Source organism: Amblyraja radiata, chromosome 3, assembly GCF_010909765.2.
Source record: "Amblyraja radiata isolate CabotCenter1 chromosome 3, sAmbRad1.1.pri, whole genome shotgun sequence".
In the NCBI taxonomy this organism is placed as follows: Eukaryota; Metazoa; Chordata; class Chondrichthyes; order Rajiformes; family Rajidae; genus Amblyraja; species Amblyraja radiata.
The window spans coordinates 118707189-118726155 of record NC_045958.1 but is presented as its reverse complement, the minus strand read 5'-3'; the positions used below and the strand labels follow the sequence as shown (position 1 = coordinate 118726155).

General features: G+C 39.4%; 1 protein-coding gene across 3 annotated transcripts in view; it reads left to right on the top strand.

Moving 5' to 3' along the window:
- Positions 1–18967, top strand: part of rad17 (RAD17 checkpoint clamp loader component) — a 35952-nt gene that overhangs the window by 10971 nt on the left and 6014 nt on the right. For all 3 annotated transcript variants that reach the window (XM_033018719.1, XM_033018720.1, XM_033018718.1), the window contains exons 6-15: positions 1152–1288; positions 1640–1692; positions 3757–3882; positions 5029–5098; positions 9432–9543; positions 10985–11179; positions 12162–12247; positions 12446–12592; positions 17240–17386; positions 18207–18327. In XM_033018719.1, coding sequence (XP_032874610.1) covers positions 1152–1288; positions 1640–1692; positions 3757–3882; positions 5029–5098; positions 9432–9543; positions 10985–11179; positions 12162–12247; positions 12446–12592; positions 17240–17386; positions 18207–18327 — 1194 coding nt within the window. The remainder of the gene's footprint in view (positions 1–1151; positions 1289–1639; positions 1693–3756; positions 3883–5028; positions 5099–9431; positions 9544–10984; positions 11180–12161; positions 12248–12445; positions 12593–17239; positions 17387–18206; positions 18328–18967) is intronic.

The window sequence follows — 18967 nt, the reverse complement described above, 5'->3', positions numbered from 1 at the left end:
AGCTAACAATGAGATTGGTGGAAGATTTTGATGTACATTGTCGTTTAGAGAATCTAAAAAAAAAAAGATCTATCTATAATCAAGTGTGTAATTGCAAAAAAGAACATATTCTGTCAGTGCATTGTTCATCTCCATCTCCAAATTACAGCTTGTTTAAAAAACATTTTCTCTTGGCATGTAGCTCCACACTTGATATATGTGCGTATGCGCTTGGATATTTGTGAAACAGTAATCATTTTTAATAGGGACTTATTGGGCTCCTGTGACCCACAAGGAAATCATAAATGTTTGATATCAAATCCCCCCCCCCCCCCCAAAAAAACGTTTATTTGCCCCCTTTTTCAAAACAAAAATAAGGATTTACTGAGGTTGTGCTTTTGAACTCCTCGGAAATGATAAAGATGATTATAATTGCTAACCAGTTCATCCAATATTACCATTTGCTTCTCAACCACTTCAACCTTTTTGTTTAGCCTTCCTCCAAAAGACTTCCTTATTCAGTTCTTGGAGTTGGAAAAGAATCAGTAATATGTAGCATAGTATCACTTTATCACTCACCCAGCATAAAGATTTCAGACATGGAGCAGCTTGTGCACTCTGGAGTTCAGACAAGGAGCAGATTGTGCACTCTGGAGTTTAGAAGGATGAGAGGGGATCTCAATGAAACATATAAGATTGTTAAGGGTATGGACACACTAGAGGCAGGAAACATGTTCCCGATGTTGGGGGAGTCCTGAACCAGGGGCCACAGTTTGTGAATAAGGAGTAAGCCATTTAGAACGGAGACGAGGAATCACTTTTTCCTCACAGAGAGTGGTGAGTCTGTGGAATTCTCTGCCTCAGAGGGCGGTGGAGGCAGGTTCTCTGGATGCTTTCAAGAGAGAGCAAGATAGGGCTCTTAAAAATAGCGGAGTCAAGGGATATAGGGAGAAGGCAGGAAAGGGGTACTGATTGGGGATGATCAGGCATGATCACATTGAATGGCGGTACTGGCTAGAAGGGCCGAATGGCCTACTCCTGCACCTATTGTCTATTTTCTATAAGGCTCTCCACTGATTGGCATCCTTTACATAATCTCAATTTTATCTTTGAAGAGAACATGAATTCAGTTTTCCCCAATCTATGTAAATATATTGTTTGATTGACTTCAGACTCAAGCTTTCAGGCGTATGTGAGCAAGCCGCAGTCTGTTCTATTTCAAGAATTTTTACTGCGAGCCAACAAGTATAAAAAACTCCAGATGGTGGGAGATACTATGGAGACAGACAAGAAACTGATTCTTGTAGAAGTGAGTAGAATTTCAAAAAACTTCTTAATTGTTTCCTTGCAAGAAAAAAAATAACTGTTAGAGCAATTCACACAACTGATGTAAAATCTTTGAGATAGTTTGTACCTGATGTACATCTGCAGAAACGTTCAGATGTCTCAGATGGTCTATTAATTGTTTGTTGCTCAGCTTTTGGAATCGTACAAAATAAAAGGTTTCTTCAAAGTTACAAAGAATATTCTTTCAAATATTGATGAATTTTAAAATATTACTGAGGTTATTCAAGCTTTATAATGTGCATGATAACTTTCTGTACTTTTAGATAAAACATTATATGTAGTGTCATTAATAACTCTTGTTCTTGCCCCATAGGATATCCCTAATCAGTTTTATAGAGAACCCTCCTGTTTGCATGACATTTTACGGTAAGATTACTCAAATAATTATGAATCACAGAAAAACTATCATTGTTTTTTGATTACCAGGTAGCCATTTATATATCAGTCTGAAGAAGGGTCTCGACCTGAAACGTCACCTATTTCTTCTCTCCAGAGATGCTGCCTGTTCCGCTGAGTTTCTCCAGCATTTTGTGTCTGCCTTTGCTTTAAACCAGCATCTGAATGTCCTTCCTACACAAGGAACTACAGATGCTGGTTTACCATGTAGGACACAAAGTGCTGGAATAACAGTGAGTCAGGCAGGATCTCTGGAGATCACGGATAGGCGATGTTTCATAGCAATGGCCAATTTGCGTTGGTGGCTTAATCACACATAAACAGTGGCTGTGAAGCTATCATAAGAAAGTACAACAGTTTTCACTAGGCTCTTTGAAGACTTCTGCGGAACAATCAGTCTCTTGTGTTCAAGCCTTTCTGTAAATGTATTCTCTGTACCCGTTCCACAATCCATTCACTCTTTGTAGTTCCCCTTTATTAACTCTCAAAATCTTGATCTCTTGATGACTCTCAGCATTCAGCTGCATCTATTGTTCAGTGCTGACATTCAACAATGCCTCACTAATTTTACTCAAGGCATATAACACTTTGAGATTTGGCCTTTAGTTTCATTAGGCTTGTGGCATGTTTGAACCTGCGGACTGTATGTAAACTGCTCTCTTTGATGATCTGAACTTGGTGGCATGACAATTTAAAAGAGGACAATTAAGTTAACAATACCCATTTCCTAGCAGGTAACAGATCATAAATGACAGTGAAAAGGTGCAAGTTGGAACAGAGCAAGCTAAATGGAATTAAACGGCATGCTGCCAACCAATTTAGATGGATATCCTTAGCTACTGGAGCAAAACCAGCCAAATGTACAGGCCACAAAGTCACTGATTTGCATGCTTATTCATAGCTATTTGCATAGCTTTACCTTGTGCAAGGAATTAGCTAATCTAGGAATGGGTAGAGCTGAAATGGCAAAATCACATTTAAATTTAAAAAAATGATAGATGAGGCTATTTAAATATAAATAGCCATAAGGCGGAACAAAAATTACTGTTGGTTCTGCCTTTAAATTATTATTAAGACTGTAGAAGAGGATACGGAGAAAGGTGGGTGCCAAAATATGAATGAAAACTTTATAAAGAGGTATGTACAGACTTAATGCAGAGTTAGAGGGAACCTTTTGATCCTCTGTTCCATTACCGCTGCACTAGTGGTGTAAGGACTGTTGCTTAATTTGGCACCACAAGCTATCCAAGTGGGTACCACTGGACCTTGTAGCTCAACAGCATACATTAGACATTATTTGTATTTTCTGTGAACAGATATTGGAGTCACTGGGAAATAAGAAATAGAAGCAGAAGGTGGTTGCTTCGCCATTCTGTTGGATAATGGCTGATCTTTTCCTTTTGTGTTTCTTTCCAGCAAGACCTCAATATCCATTGATTCCCTGTCATGACTAGACTCAGTGACTGATCCTCCATAGTAAAGAATCCCAAAGCTACATTACCCAGTGCATAAAGGACTTTCATCGCATGTCATTGAGTGACCAACTGCTTATTTTGAGAAAATGTTATAAAGAATTGGGCAAGCTAAGGCTATTCACACAGTACAATGTATTAAGTTGGTAGACCACATTATTGCTAACAATCTGATTATCATTTACAACTTCTCTGAATCAGTTGCTATCCCGATCAAAAGAAAGCCTTCCAGCTGAAGTGTAAATGGTTAAAATAAAGCTGAAAAGCCAATGCTTGGTTTATGTAGCCTTAACCGTAGTGAATCTCAACATACATTTTATAGGCTTAACCAACAACCGTGCGTACAGTTTGCATCGATTTAAATGGATGACAATAGGCTTAAAGATTTGAGTTGTGTTTGAAATAACTATTTAATTATAGCACAGGAGTGGCTGTGCAACTCTTTATGTCTGTGTCAGTATAGCAGAACTGATCCTGCTTTACAACTATTTGGAGTATATTTTTAACACTGAGGAATTGGATTAAATTATATCAAGCAAACTTAAGCACTTTTTTTTATCAGGAATTTTATTCAGACAGCAAGATGTCCATTGGTGTTCATAATATCTAATAACGTTTGTGGAGACAGCAATCAACGCTTGCTCTTCCCAAATGACATCCAAAAGGAATTGGGTATCTTTAATATTAGGCAAGTACTAATTCTTGAGAGTTGGTCATCGTAAATGTGTTTGTTGTTTTTGATTTTGGCTTATATAAATATTGTATTTTGGAGTTTAAAAGATGTCTGGATTTATAAACACGTCTAATCTTTTCATTTTCAATTTCCTATGACCCTGCAAAATGCTGACAGTTTTAAAACTAGAATTATTTACATTCTGTTCAATAGTGACAGGAATTAATTGTCCCAACTATACCATTGGTTAAAATGAACTGACTGAGCAGAACAGTTTTGGCCTTGAATTTGCTTGATGACTTAACCATATAACATATAACCATATAACAATTTACAGCACGGAAACAGGCCATCTCGGCCCTTCTAATCCGTGCCGAACATTTATTCTCCCCTAGTCCCATCTACCAGCACTGAGACCATAACCCTCCATTCCTTTCCCGTCCATATACCTATCCAATATATTTTTAAATGATAAAATCGAACCTGCCTCCACCACTTCCACTGGAAGCTCATTCCACACAGCTACCACTCTCTGAGTAAAGAAGTTCCCCCTCATGTTACCCCTAAACTTCTGTCCCTTAATTCTCAAATCATTGGACTTAGTCCATTGGCTCCTCCATAGCCATAGAAGAGTTATCATTTTTATATTGATTGAGGATAAATCATATTACGAAGTCAATGAAAATTTCTAATGTTTATCTCTGTCGGTAATCCTTCAAGAATTTATCCAGAAAGACAATTATTCATGTGCGGTCTTGACAGCCGGTATTGCCAATGGGTATCATCAACAAAGAACATACAACCTGCTCTGATTCTGTCTTCAACCATGTCAAAATAGATGCGCTTAACGCATGGGATACTGATTAGAGATCACAGGCAACACATCTTAAATTATCTATTATTCCTCCCCCATGAAAAAGCAATACTTTACAAAATAAGATCACCTCACTTGATGGAGTTGAGGTAACTTATCTCCAGCAGGGATTTATTATGAAGGTTGTACATCCTTATAAATTACTGGCATCTGATAAGCAAACTCTGATTTTATTTTATTTAATACATTTTAATCACTTTCCTTCATGAAAGCTAATAGTAAATTGATTTCCAAATTATTTTGCTTTAACCTGTATTTTATATTAATTATTTTTTCTTATTTGACAGTTTTAATCCGGTGGCTCCCACGAGTATGTTGAAAGTTCTAAGTAGAGTATCTGCTCAAGAGGCTAGCAAGGTAAATCCTTGTTTAATACAAATGGTTATGTTTTTTCAGCTTTTGTTTTTGCCAGAGTTTTCGAATATGTTGTTGACTATCAGAAGTATTCTGGCAATTGCCAAAATGTCACTTGTTTATGTTAAATACGGGAGCAGTTGTCAGCAGACCAGAGGCAGCATCGCAGACTTCACACAACATCTAATGTACACTTCATTGGGTAAACATCAGGAGCAGAGGACAGGTGCCCTATGTATAGGCTGCTGTCACTTAGGAACAAGTGTGGTTCTAAAATAACTTGACCAAATAGAATAAAGGATCATTATTATTGGAAATAATAATTTCTTTTGAAAATATCATTAAATCTCCTTTGTATTCTCTAACTCATCAACAAAATAGGAATCATTTGGCATGATGAGGTGGAATTTGAATGCAGCTAAGTTTTTGCCCAAAAAACAAAGTGCTGGAGTAACTCAGCGGGTCAGACAGCATATCTGGAGAACATAGAGAGGTGACATTCATGGGTCGGGACTCTTCTTCATACTGCAAGGGTCCAGGCCTTCCCCATTCTGAAGAAGGGTCTCAACCTGAAACGTCACTTATCCTTGTTCTCCAGAAATGTCTCCTGACCTGATGAGTTACTCCAGCACTTTGTGCCCTTTTGTGTAAACCAGTCACTGCAGTTCCTTGTTTCTAGGATTTTGCCCACTGAGATGACCAGTTCACTGCTGATTATTCTTTCCATGGAGATATCATTCCACAATTCCTTGCAGGAGAGATTTGGGTTAACTATGTCCAAGATGTTCCAATATTTTTCGTCTTTTTATTGGATGTTTGTCCAGTTACCTCCCTTTAAGAATGAAGTTCTTAAAAAATTCAAGCTCTTTGTTATTCACTTAGTAATTTGAGTTTAAATATATGGCCAGAATAGAAATCATGCTTACAATTTGCAGTGCAAAATTGAGGCCATACTTGATGCGCTGGATTTGACCATAAATGGTAAGCAGATGAACTGTGGAGAAACATTATGAATTGTACAATCAAATTGAAACACACAAACAAAATTGGTTGAAACGACTGAAGACTCAAATTTTTTGTGAAAGCATCCTATAATCTTATAGAATTTTTTGACGATGTAACTAGTAGAGTGGATAAGGGAGAACCAGTTGATGTGTTATATCTGGACTTTCAGAAGGCTTTCGACAAGGTCCCACATAAGAGATTAGTATGCAAACTTAAAGCACACGGTATTGGGGGTTCAGTATTGATGTGGATAGAGAACTGGCTGGCAGACAGGAAGCAAAGAGTAGGGGTAAACGGGTCCTTTTCAGAATGGCAGGCAGTGACTAGTGGGGTACCGCAAGGCTCAGTGCTGGGACCCCAGCTATTTAAACTATATATTAATGATTTGGACGAGGGAATTGAATGCAACATCTCCAAGTTTGCGGATGACACGAAGCTGGGGGGCAGTGTTAGCTGTGAGGAGGATACTAGGAGGCTGCAAGGTGACTTGGATAGGTTGGGTGAGTGGGCAAATGCATGGCAGATACAGTATAATGTGGATAAATGTGAGGTTATCCACTTTGGTGGCAAGAACAGGAAAGCAGACTATTATCCGAATGGTGGCCGATTAGGAAAAGGGGAGATGCAACGAGACCTGGGTGTCATGGTACACCAGTCATTGAAAGTAGGCATGCAGGTGCAGCAGGCAGTGAAGAAAGCGAATGGTATGCTAGCATTCATAGCAAAAGGATTTGAGTATAGGAGCAGGGAGGTTCTACTGCAGTTGTACAGGGCCTTGGTGAGACCACACCTGGAGTATTGCATACAGTTTTGGTCTTCTAATCTGAGGAAATACATTCTTGCCATAGAGGGAGTACAGAGAAGGTTCACCAGACTGATTCCTGAGATGTCAGGACTTTCATATGAAGAAAGACTGGATAGACTCGGCTTGTACTCGTTAGAATTTAGAAGATTGAGGGGGGATCTTATAGAAACGTACAAAATTCTTAAGGGGTTGGACAGGCTAGATGCAGGAAGATTGTTCCCGATGTTGAGGAAGTCCAGAACAAGGGGTCACAGTTTAAGGATAAGGATAAGGTAGTCTTTTAGGACCAAGATGGGGGAAAAAAAATTCACACAGGGAGTGGTGAATCTGTGGAATTCTCTGCCACGGAAAGTAGTTGAGGCCAGTTCATTGGCTATACTTAAGAGAGAGTTAGATGTGGCCCTTGTGGCTAAAGGGATCAGGGGGTATGGAGAGAAGGTACAGGATACTGAGTTGGATGATCAGCCATGATCATATTGAATGGTGGTGCAGGCTCGAAGGGCCGAATGGCCTACTCCTGCACCTATTTTCTATGTTTCTATGATTTCCCCTTCATAAATTCATGCTGAATTTGACCGATCCTTTCACTGCTTTCCAAATGCGCTGCTATAACATCTTTAACAATCAACTCAAGCATTTTCCCCACTACCGATGTAAGGCTAACTAGTCTATAATTCCCCGTTTTCTTTCTTCTCTCCTTTCTTAAAAAGTGGAGTTACATTGGCTACCCTGCAGTGCACAGGAACTGATCCAGAGTTGAGAGAACATTGGAAAATGATCACCAATTCATCCATGATTTCTAGGGCTGCTCAAATTTCACTGTACCTTAATTGGTACATGTGACAATAAGCTGACTTTGAAACCTAGAAACCTTGAGTACTCTGGGATGCAGACCATCAGGCCCTGGGGATTTATCTGCCTTCAGTCCCAACAGTTTACCTAATGCAATTTCCTGACTAATGTGGATTCCCTTCAGTTCCTCCCTCCCACTAGATCCTCAGTCCCTTAGTATTTCTGGGAGATTATTTGTGGCTTCCTTAGTGAGGACAATAGACAATAGGTGCAGAAGTAGGCCATTCGGCCCTTCGAGCCAGCACCGCCATTCAATTAGATCATGGCTGATCATCTCCAAACAGTACCCCGTTCCTGCCTTCTCCCCATATCCCCTGACTCCGCTATCCTTAAGAGCCCTATCTAGCTCTCTCTTGAAAGCATCCAGAGAACCTGCCTCCACCGCCCTCTGAGGCAGAGAATTCCACAGACTCACAACTCTCAGTGAGAAAAAGTGTTTCTTCGTCTCCGTTCTAAATGGTTTACTCCTTATTCTTAAACTGTGGCCCCTGGTTCTGGACTCCCCCAACATCGGGAACATGTTTCCTGCCTCTAGCGTGTCCAAGCCTTTAACAATCTTATATGTTTCAAAGTACTTCTTTAACTGTTCTGCCAAAGTGTTTAAGAAGGAACTACAGATGCTGGAAAATCGAAGGTAGATAAATCAAAGGTAGGTCAGTCTGAAGAAGGGTTTCGGCCCGAAACGTTGCCCATTTGCTAGATGCTGCTGCACCCGCTGTGTTTCTCCAGCACTTTTGTCTACCTTTAACTGTTCTGCCATTTCTTTGTTTCCCATTATAAATTCACCTGTCTCTAATTAAAGATTGTCTTCACTAATCTTTTCTTTTTTACATATCTCAAGAAGCTTTTAGAGTCTGTTTTTATATTCCCCACAAGAATTCGTTCATGCTCTTTTCCCCCCCCCCCCCCCCCTCTTAATTAACCCCTTTATCCTCCTCTGTTGAGTTCTAACTTTCTCCCAGTCCTCCGGTTTGCTGCTTCCTCTGGCCAATTTATCTGCCTTTTCCTTGGATTTCACACTATCCTTGATTTCCCTCATTAGCCATGGTTGAGCCGCCTTCCCCTGTTTTATTTTTTCGCCAGAAAGGGATGAACAATTTTTGGAGTTCATCCATGCGGTCTTTAAATCTTTACCAATGCATCTCCACTGTCAACGCTTTAAGTATAATTTGCCCGGGTATCCTAGCCAATTCCTGTCTCATACCTTCAACGTCTCCTTTCTTTAAGTTCAGGACCCTGGACTCTGAATTAACCATGTCACTCTCCATCCTAATGCAGAATTCCACCATATTATGGTCACTGTTGCCCAAGGGGCTTTGCATAACAAGATCGCTAACTAATCCTTCCTCGTTACAATACCTAGTCTAGGATGGCCTGTCCTCTAGTCGGTTCTTCTACATATTGGTTTAAAAAACCATCCCGTATACATTCGAGGAAATGCTCCTCCTCAGTGCTGCTACCAATTTGGTTTGCCCAATCTATATGTAGATTAACATCACCCATTAATATTTGAACATGCTTACAAAATCTTTTTTTTTTTTTCAAAATGCTAATATGCATCTGTTACATGATCAGTGATATTAATCAGCCAGCTCTTTGGAGGGATGGACAGAGGGGGAGGGTTACTCTTTACGTTCAGAAAAAATTGTTATTTTAAATTATCTTGATGTGCAGAATGCTGGCAAGTCTATTGTTCCTGACAAGAGTGTATTGGAGATGCTCTGTACGGGCAGCGCAGGAGACATCAGAAGTGCAATAAACAGTCTTCAATTTACTTCAGTGAAAGGTAATTAAAAAGTGGAAGGAAAATTTAAATTGTTAATACTTCTTGATTATAAAGTTATTTTCACACCAATTAATATTTTGCGTTTGGTAACTAAATGTGTGACAATGGTCATTTTTGCTGTGTCGTTGGAACCCGGCACATTGTAAACAATTAAATATATAATGAACCTAAACCTTTTAATTACATGTGAAATATGAAAATATATCATTGTCATTTTCCCATGGGAAGGTAAGACTAAAAGTAGTCTTGGGGTGAAACTGAGAGAGAAAGTAAGGATGTTTAAGAAGGAACTGCAGATGCTGGAAAATCGAAGGTAGGCAAAAATGCTGGAGAAACACAGCGGGTGCGGCAGCATCTATCATGCGAAGGAAATAGGCAATGGTTCGGGTCGAAACGTAGGAAATTATCAAAGTTTCGGGTCGAAACGAAGGAAATAGGCAACGTTTCGGGTCGAAACGAAGGAAATAGACAACGTTTCGGATCGAAATGAAGGAAATAGGCAACCTTTTGGGTCGAAATGAAGGAAATAGGCAACCTTTTGGGTCGAAAGTAAGGATCATTGGATTATTTCGCACATTATATCTTTATTTATATGTGACATTTTATTTAATCTTGCATATAGTTAAATGCCAACATATAATGCGATTTGAAAAGCAAAGTAGAATTGGTTGGAAAATAGTGGGACGCAGGCAACTAAAACCTGCAAGAGAAGGGTAATTTATTTCTACACCAAGGCAGGGATTGTAATTACACCTTTATTGGGGAATTTCCATTGTAAATATCAGCAAAGAAATTTGTCCACAAAAGTTATATAAATAAATAGATTGATATGTATTTTGGTTTGATGATAAATCAAGGGTTAGCATTTGTAAATGTTAGGAATGTCTCCGTTTTCTCTGAGGGTTTGGTGTCACAATCTCCCTAACCTGTATGAGCTAAGTAATATGGGAGGTAGTCTGTTCTTCACAGTGGCACCAGCTGAAAATGTAACTACAATTAGATGATAACTCTACAATTGGATGAAAACAGGATCATTATGAGCTATAACTCACTACAGACAAGAGTCATACCAATATTCATGATTAAAATTCACCTTTGAAGATTGTCGTCTTGATTGAGACACCAAACTACACATGGTATCTATGCAACATACCAAAAGTGGATGACTGATTTTGAGAGGAATGGCGAAAGATTGAATTTATAATAGGATTTCAGAATAATATGATTGATACTGTATAGAATTCCAGTGATGACTTAGTCTTTCTCATTGAAAATTTTCCTAAAATGTGAAACATACTACAGATAAAATATTTTTTTATTGAGATAATCCCCTGCTGTTATTAGTTTTGGTGCACAAAATTATTTTCTGATTTACTCTGTGGTATAATCTGTAATTATATAAATGCCCACATGCACAAAACATTTCTTTTTGACAACTCAGGCAGCACGTCGGATGAGATTCATTTGTTAAACAGTAAAGGAAAGTCTTCAATAAGAACAGGCACATCTTCGAGAGGAAAATGTAAAGGAAATTCTTCAAAGACACATGAAAAGGGAAGTGGGCTACCTGCCATTGGCGGCAAAGACCAATCTCTCTTTCTGTTTCGAGCTCTGGGTAGAATTATGTATTGCAAAAGTAAGTTCAAGTTTTGAACAACTGTATTTGAAATCCTTTTCAACATAAATGCAAATGTTATATTCCCAAACCATAATCTGTTGAGGAAGTCGCAGAATCTGCAAGTTGCTTTTAAGAATGCTGATGCAAGGCATTGATTTTTCGAGCGAACCATCTGTATTCTTACCCCCCCCCCCATGTTAACACTTCCCAACATGTCTTGCAGACATGCATTGAAGACCTATCTATTATCCACAACTTTATTTTTTATTAACTTCGTATTAACCTGTTAAATGTATTAACAATGTGGATGGTTCGACTGCCCCGACTGCGGGAGAATAAAGAGAAGAAGATTCAACTTTATTGCCTTCCATCAGAGTGAGGAATGTGGGAAATCTGCTGTGGTGGATGTTTATGTTAACTTTTATGCAGATGTGTGACGTGTTGCTTTTTTTAGTATGGCTGTATGGTAATCGGGTTTCATTGAACCTTAATTGGTATACGTGACAATAAACAGACCTTTGAAGCCTTTGACTTTGATTTACATTACTTCATTTTTACCACCAGATGGTGGTGTTGGAGAATATCAGAGATTATTTCCCCTAAACATTTTCAATTAAGCTTGCATTTTATTGCAGGAAGGTGTCTGAATTGATAACAAATAATAATTACGATTTGATATTGAACTAAAGAAGTAATATAACAATATAAGAAAATAGGATCAGGAATAGACCCATAAACTCCTCGAGGCTGTCTCACCACTTATCATGGTCATGGCCGATCTGCCCCACCCTCATTTTCCCTTCTCTGGCAGAAAGAAACCGTGACAATCGCATGAAATTAAACTGACTTAAGAATGATTAAACATATTTAATGCCACCACACAAATTAAGTTATTGTAGATTTGTAACTTATTCAGTGCTTGGCGATGACATTGATTTTTCAGTCTAATGTGTAAATTTAAATTGACCAGCCTTAAATAATGGCCATTTTGTTTTTTAAGGAGAGCCGCCCAATGACTTGCAGTTGAATCCATTACCGATCCATTTAGCTGAGCATGAGAGGGATCCACTTCTAGTCAATCCTGAGGTAAGAATAATCTTCGTGGTGACATTCAGAACAAGGGACAGTGTAAGGAAGTTGAGTTTCTCCAGCATTTTTGTGTACCCGTAAGGAAGTTTATGATTGCTGGCCATGTCAGAGCAATATTGCTACACGGACATGATTAAGCATAAGTGAACAAGATATTAGGAAGAGTAACATTTTTATGTCTTATTTGTATTTCAGGAGGTGATTGAAAATTCACACATGTCTGTGGAGATGTTCAATCTATATCTTCACCAAAATTATCTTGATTTCTTTGGTGACATAGACGACATTGTGCGAGCTAGTGATTACCTAAGTGATGCAGACTTCTTAACAGTAGATTGGAATGTAAGTAACAAACATTCATGAGCTAGGCCATTGTGATTCCTTGTGTAACTGATGGACATTGTGCTGCTTTCATTGCTACTGTGACTCACCTCAAAGATACTTTTATTGGCTGTGAATCACTTTGAATTGCTTCCTTGACTGTGATGGGTGGGGGAGTTGGTTTGCTCATTCATTTCTTGCCCTTTATAATGAAAGAAATGTGCTTCCAGATTATCAAAAGTCTGAACAAAGATTCATATGATCTTCGGCCGCATGTTATTTTCCAGGTTAATTCATTGCTTACTGATTTCAGAATTAGAATTAGAACACACCCTAGCAGTATGAATATTGACTTCTCTAACTTCAAGTAACCCTTGCTTTTACCCCCCTCTCTCTATCCATCCCTCCCCCTTCCTAGTTCGCCAAGCAGTCTGACTGTCCCCCTGATTAAATTGTTTGTGCTTTGTTGTCAGCTTCTCCTAGCTAACAATGATCTATTCTACATTTTCCTTAAGCCTCATCCCCTTTGATGTCTCATTTTTCACACCTTACACTTTTGAATTGAATTGAATGCCTTTATTGCCTTACACTTCCTCTCTGTGTCTCCCTCTGCCCTGACTCAGTCTGAAAAAGGGTCTCGACCAGGATGTCCATCCATTCCTACTATCCAGAGATGCTGCCAATCCCGCTGAGTTACTCCAGCATTTTGTGTCTATCTTTGGTGTAAACCAGCATCTGCAGTTCCTTCCCACTGATTTCAGTCTTTGGGGAAGCCTGAACGGAGTAGACTTGAAGGGATTTGTTATCATGGCCATTTCTCAAATATTTTTTTTTCTTAACCAATCTGTTTTTGAATACACTTTGCTCTAAAGTTCCAATACTTAAAATGTACTTTTCCAAATCCTACTTTTGAGACAATATCAATCCTAGAGCATTATATTATAATAGTAGAATTTTTTTAAATCGCATAATTTTATCATTTGCGCAATGTACGTATTACAGAATTTTTGCTTGCCTATTCTCCTTCACGAAACAAATATAGTTTGTCACATGACTTTCACAAATAATGTACCTCTGAAGTCATTCCCTTCACATACATTGACACTTTAAAGATAGTCCCTGGAATGCAGACAAGTGGAAACAATTCTAAGGTACTTATCTCATTTAGTACCTTAACTTCAAATGGGTTTCCTTACAGGTTCCATTGAAAACTACAATTCGGGCTTGTTTATTTATTTTGGGATTTTGACTAATTGAAATTCATAATCTACTCCATATTTGCATGGTGAATATTTCAGTCATAATATATCAGCTAGAATAAAAATGGACAGGTATTCTTAAGAGTTATGAGTGGGCAGTCAAGGCTTGTATCCACTGGAATTTAGCAGAGAGACGAAGGTCATAAGTAATAGGAGCGGAATGAGGCCATTCGCCCCATCAAGTCTACTCCGTTATTCAATCATGGCTGATCTATCTCTCCCTCCTAACCCCATTCTCCTGCCTTCTTCTCATAACCTATGACACCTGTACTAATCAAGAATCTTATCTATCTCTGCTTTAAAAATATCCATTGACTTGGCCTCCACAACCTACTGTGGCAAAGAATTCCACAGATTTGCCACCTTCCTGAAGGAACGTCCTTTAATTCTGAGGCTATGACCTCTAGTCGTAGACTCTCCCACTAGTGGAAACATCCTCTCCACATCCACTCTATCCAAGCCATTCACTATTCTTTGTGATCTACAAACGTTGTACCCCCCTCCCTCATACCACTCCTCCTGCCCCCACACCACACCCCCACACCACACCATGGTAGAATATTGCATTGGAAAATGGGTTGCGTTGGGGGACCAGGTCTCCCGTGTGACTGGGACTCAACGGGTCCCACTTAGTCTAGTCACATTTAAAAGGGAAATGGACAAGGATTATTTTCTCTGGTGCATCAGAGACTAAGGGGAAACCTGATAGAAGTATATAAAATTATTATGGGCATAGATAGGGTGGACAGTCAGCCCCTTTCTGAAATGTCAAAGGCCAAAGGGCATTTTTTTAAGCTGACAGGGCAAAGTTTAATGTAGATGTTCGGGGCACGTGTTTTACACAAAGTGATGGGTTCCTGGAACACATTTCCAGGGAGTGATGGAGGCAGATATAATAGGAGCACTTAAGAGGCTCTTGGATATTATAATGGATAAGCAGGAAATTAGCTCTTAGGGCTAAGGGGATCAAGGGATATGGGGAAAAAGCTGGAACGGGGTACTGATTTTGGATGATCGGCCATGAATATATTGAATGACAGTGCTGGCTCGAAGGGCTGAATGGCCTACTCCTGTACCTATTTTCTATGTTTCTATATTTTCTATGTTTCTGTGTTGTCATATTTGTCTAACCTTTGTATCTGTTTTATCCTTTACCGGAGACCTTAACTTAATTGCATAGGATCTTAATTCACTATTTGTGAAAGGAGAGAGAGAGAGAGAGAGAGAGAGAGAGAGAGGGGCAAGTTAAGAGAAACTCAAGATTCTGAAAAAAGCAAAAAAGACTGAAAACACTCAAGGCCACGGTGGCACAGCGGTAGAGTTGCTGCCTCACAGCCAATGCAGCGCCGGAGACCCGGGTTCCATCCTGATTACGTATGCTGTGTGTACAGAGTTTGTACATTCTCCCCGTGGGTTTTCTCCGAGTTCGGTTTCCTCCCACATTCCAAAGATGTACAGGTTTGTAGGTTAATTGACTTGGTAAATGTAAAAATTGTCCCTAGTGGGTGTAGGATAGTGTTAATGTGCGAGGATCACTGGTTGTTGCGGACCCGGTGAACCGAAGGGCCGCTTTCCGAACCGTATCTCTGAACTAAACAAAAAAACTATATGGGGAAAGAGGAACAAAGATAGACACAAAATGCTGAAGTAACTCAGCGGGACAGGCAGCATCTCTTTTGGACCTGAAACATTGCCTCTGTTTCTCTTTCAACAGATGGAACTCGATCTGTAGAGTAATGCCAGCATTTTCTCCTTCTGTTTCTGTTTTCCAGTATTTGTAGTTTGCTTTCCATTTTCAGTAGGAACTTGACAGTATGGACTTTGGGATGATATTTCCTCTTTTGGGAGAATTTAGTTCCATGGGTCACTGTTTAAATTTAATGTAGTGATGCAGAATTTTTTTTTCTGAGACTTAACTTTTTGGAGCTCACTTCCTCGAAGGACAATGGAAACAGTCTTTGAATATTTTAATGGATAACATAGAAACGTTCCTGATAAACAAGAAGATGAAAGGATATCACATGTCGGCAGGAATGTCGAATTGAGATTACAATCTAATCAATGATGGCTCTTCAGGCCTGTTCTGCTGTTTGAAAACATCTCTGACAAGTTTGGGTGCTTTGGTATGTCAAGCCATGCCAGGACTTGCACAGTAAATGGTAAACACCGAGAGAATGTTGCAGAACAGAGAGATCTGGGAGTACAAGTGCATGGTTCCATAAAGTGGCGAGTCAGGTGAACCATGTTGTCAAGAAGTCATTTGAAGTTCTTGTCTTCATTGGGAAGGATATTGAGAACAAAAGTCAGGCCATCGTGATACAACTGTACAAGTCATTGATTGGTGGGACCACACTTAGAGTACTGTATGAGGCTCTGCTCACACAGCTATAGAAAGGATAATTAGATTGAAAAGGCTATGGAAGAGATTCACTAGGATGTTACCTGAGTTTGCGGGCTTGAGATGTAAGGAACGGTAAGGTAGGCTGGGACTTTTTCTTTGGATGTAGGAGGCTGAATATTGACCTGATTGAGATGTACAAGATCATGAGGGGCACGGACAAAATAAACTTTCAGTTTTTTTTTTCCCCAGGGTTGGGCGTAGGACTCGGGTAAGTGGTGAGATATTTAAGAGGTTCTCAGAGGCAACTTTGTTACTCATAGTAACGATGTTGCCTCTGAGTCCCTATGTAGAATGAACTGCCAGAAGAAATTATGGAAGAAGATATAATTATGACTTTCAAAAGACAAATATATGAATAGGAAGGACTGAGAAAGCAATGGTCCAAATGCAGGCAATTGGGACTTGCCCTGTGTCAACTGGGTTGATATGGAAGAGGTGGGCTGAAGGGATTGTTTCTTTGCTGTACAGCTCTATGACTATCATATGGCTGATTATGTCTACAGGATTGTGATCCTGAAATTTTGGTATCGGATTTTAAAAAATCAGAAAATTATCCTAAACCCAACAAACCTTCTCCAATTTTTGGTAGTCTCTGCTTTCTCCTTCTTTCCTCTCCCCTTCCCAGCTCTCCCACAGCCCACTGTCTCTGCCTCTTCCTTTCTTCTTCCCCCCCCCCCCCCACATCAGTCTGAGGAAGCGTCTCTACCCGAAACATCGCCTATTTCCTTCGCTCCATAGATGCTGCCTACACCCGCTGAGTTTCTCCAGCATCTTTGTCTACCTTCGATTTTCCAGCATCTGCAGTTCCTTCTTAAACGTTTCAACTAAGTATTTTGTCCTTTTCCGAAGCCCGCACATTTGGAAAGATGTGATTACTTTGGAATTCAAACTCTTTGGGCTGGACAGCCTATGGCATTCACATCTGTACACAAATGTTGTGATAATTAGGCTTGTTCAATGTGAATCCTTTTGTAAGCTTTAATAAACAACTTGTGTATCCATTCTTAGCATCGTTCGACTATGTGGAAATATAGTGGATCTGTGGCTACACGAGGGCTGATTCATGCTAACACAGCTCGAGCTCGGGCTAATTGTAAAGGAGGAGCTGGTTTCAAGCCTTTACACAAACCACAGTGGCTGTCAATAAGTAAAAAGGTATGGGCAACATTTGTTTTGCTGACAAATTCAGCTAGCATTCTGGTTGCAATTTAACCAAATTATGATCAGCCGGGTTATTTCGCATGGGAATAACACCAGTACAGACTAGCAATAGATTAAAGAAAGTATAACTGCTAAAATGGATTGAGTCAATAATGCTGCCGGTTTAGGTTGCGATGTTATGCTCCTATACGAAGTAACATGTTTCCCACATCTTTCCTTGGGCCACAACATTTGCATTTGTTCATATCATGGAGCAGAATCAGGCCATCAGGTCTACTCCGCCATTCAATCGTGGCTGATCTATCCCTCCCTCCCTCTTAACCTCATTCTCCTGCCTTCTCCACATCACCCCTGACACCCGTACTAATCAAGAATCTTTCTATCTCTGCAAAAATATTCATTCAATTGGCCTTCACAGTCTCTCGTGGCAATGAATTCCATGGATTCACCACCCTCTCACTAAAGAAAATCCTCTTCATCTCCTAAAGGAACGTCCTTTAATTCTGTGGCTCTAACCTCTGCTCCTCGGCTTTCCCAGTAGTGAAAACATCCTCTCCACATCCATTATCCAGGTCTTTCACTATTCTTTGTGAACAAAAAATGTTGTCATATTTGTCTCTCCTTTATATTTGTTTTATCCTTTGACGGAGGCCGTAGATTAATTGTATAGGATGTTAATGTAATTGAGAGCCTTGGATGTTGCAAATAACATTACTGAAAAGTCCCTTTAATGGATTCTTGGTTATGTTACATATAATCATATACAAACGGTAATGATAATTAAAACCCAAAATTCTTTTCTTTGTTGTTTCAGTATAGGGAAAATTGTCTCGCAGCCAGAGGTTTTTTTTCAAATTTTTGTTTAGGCCCACTATGCCTTCAGACTGAGTTATTGCCATACCTTGCTCTGCTGACAAACCCCATGAGAAATCAAGGTAAGATGGAGAATATTATGGAAGGAGTGGGTTTTAGTTCCAGCGTTATCATATCATGTGACAGTAGGAGATCAGTGGAACAATCTGTAGTACCTAGACAAATTGCAAAACAATTAGTGTATATGTGTGTTTTTCATCCGAACCAGCGATTTGCTAAGCAAAAGTTCAGAAGCAGGAGCATGTGTATATTTTGGATGGTATTGCTCTCCCCAAGATTATATTGAGAGGGATAATCAAGTTGAAACTTGCATGCACTTCAGAATATTTTAAGTACATTTAGTAGATCCTGCAGTTAATTAGCTGTGCATTGAGTTTGCAAAAATAGAAGCGTAAAACTGCACAATTTACTGCCTTGTGTCTCTGCCATCTCTAAAGGTATGGAATGGGTCAAATAACATTGTGATGAATGTTCCCCAATAGAAAACCTATTGTGTGTAATGGTTTAAGTATTAACTGCTGCATGTTGCAAGTATTGATTATGTCTCGTGCACGTTGACACTCAAGAGTAAAATTAACCCTCCCGCTTTCACAAACTTGACAAAACAAACCAGTTCACTGTGAATACCTTACTAGGTATTGGATTGTTAAGTTTGGAAACCTTTAATTTTAGCCCCTCTGTATGTGTTCATCTCAACTTCAC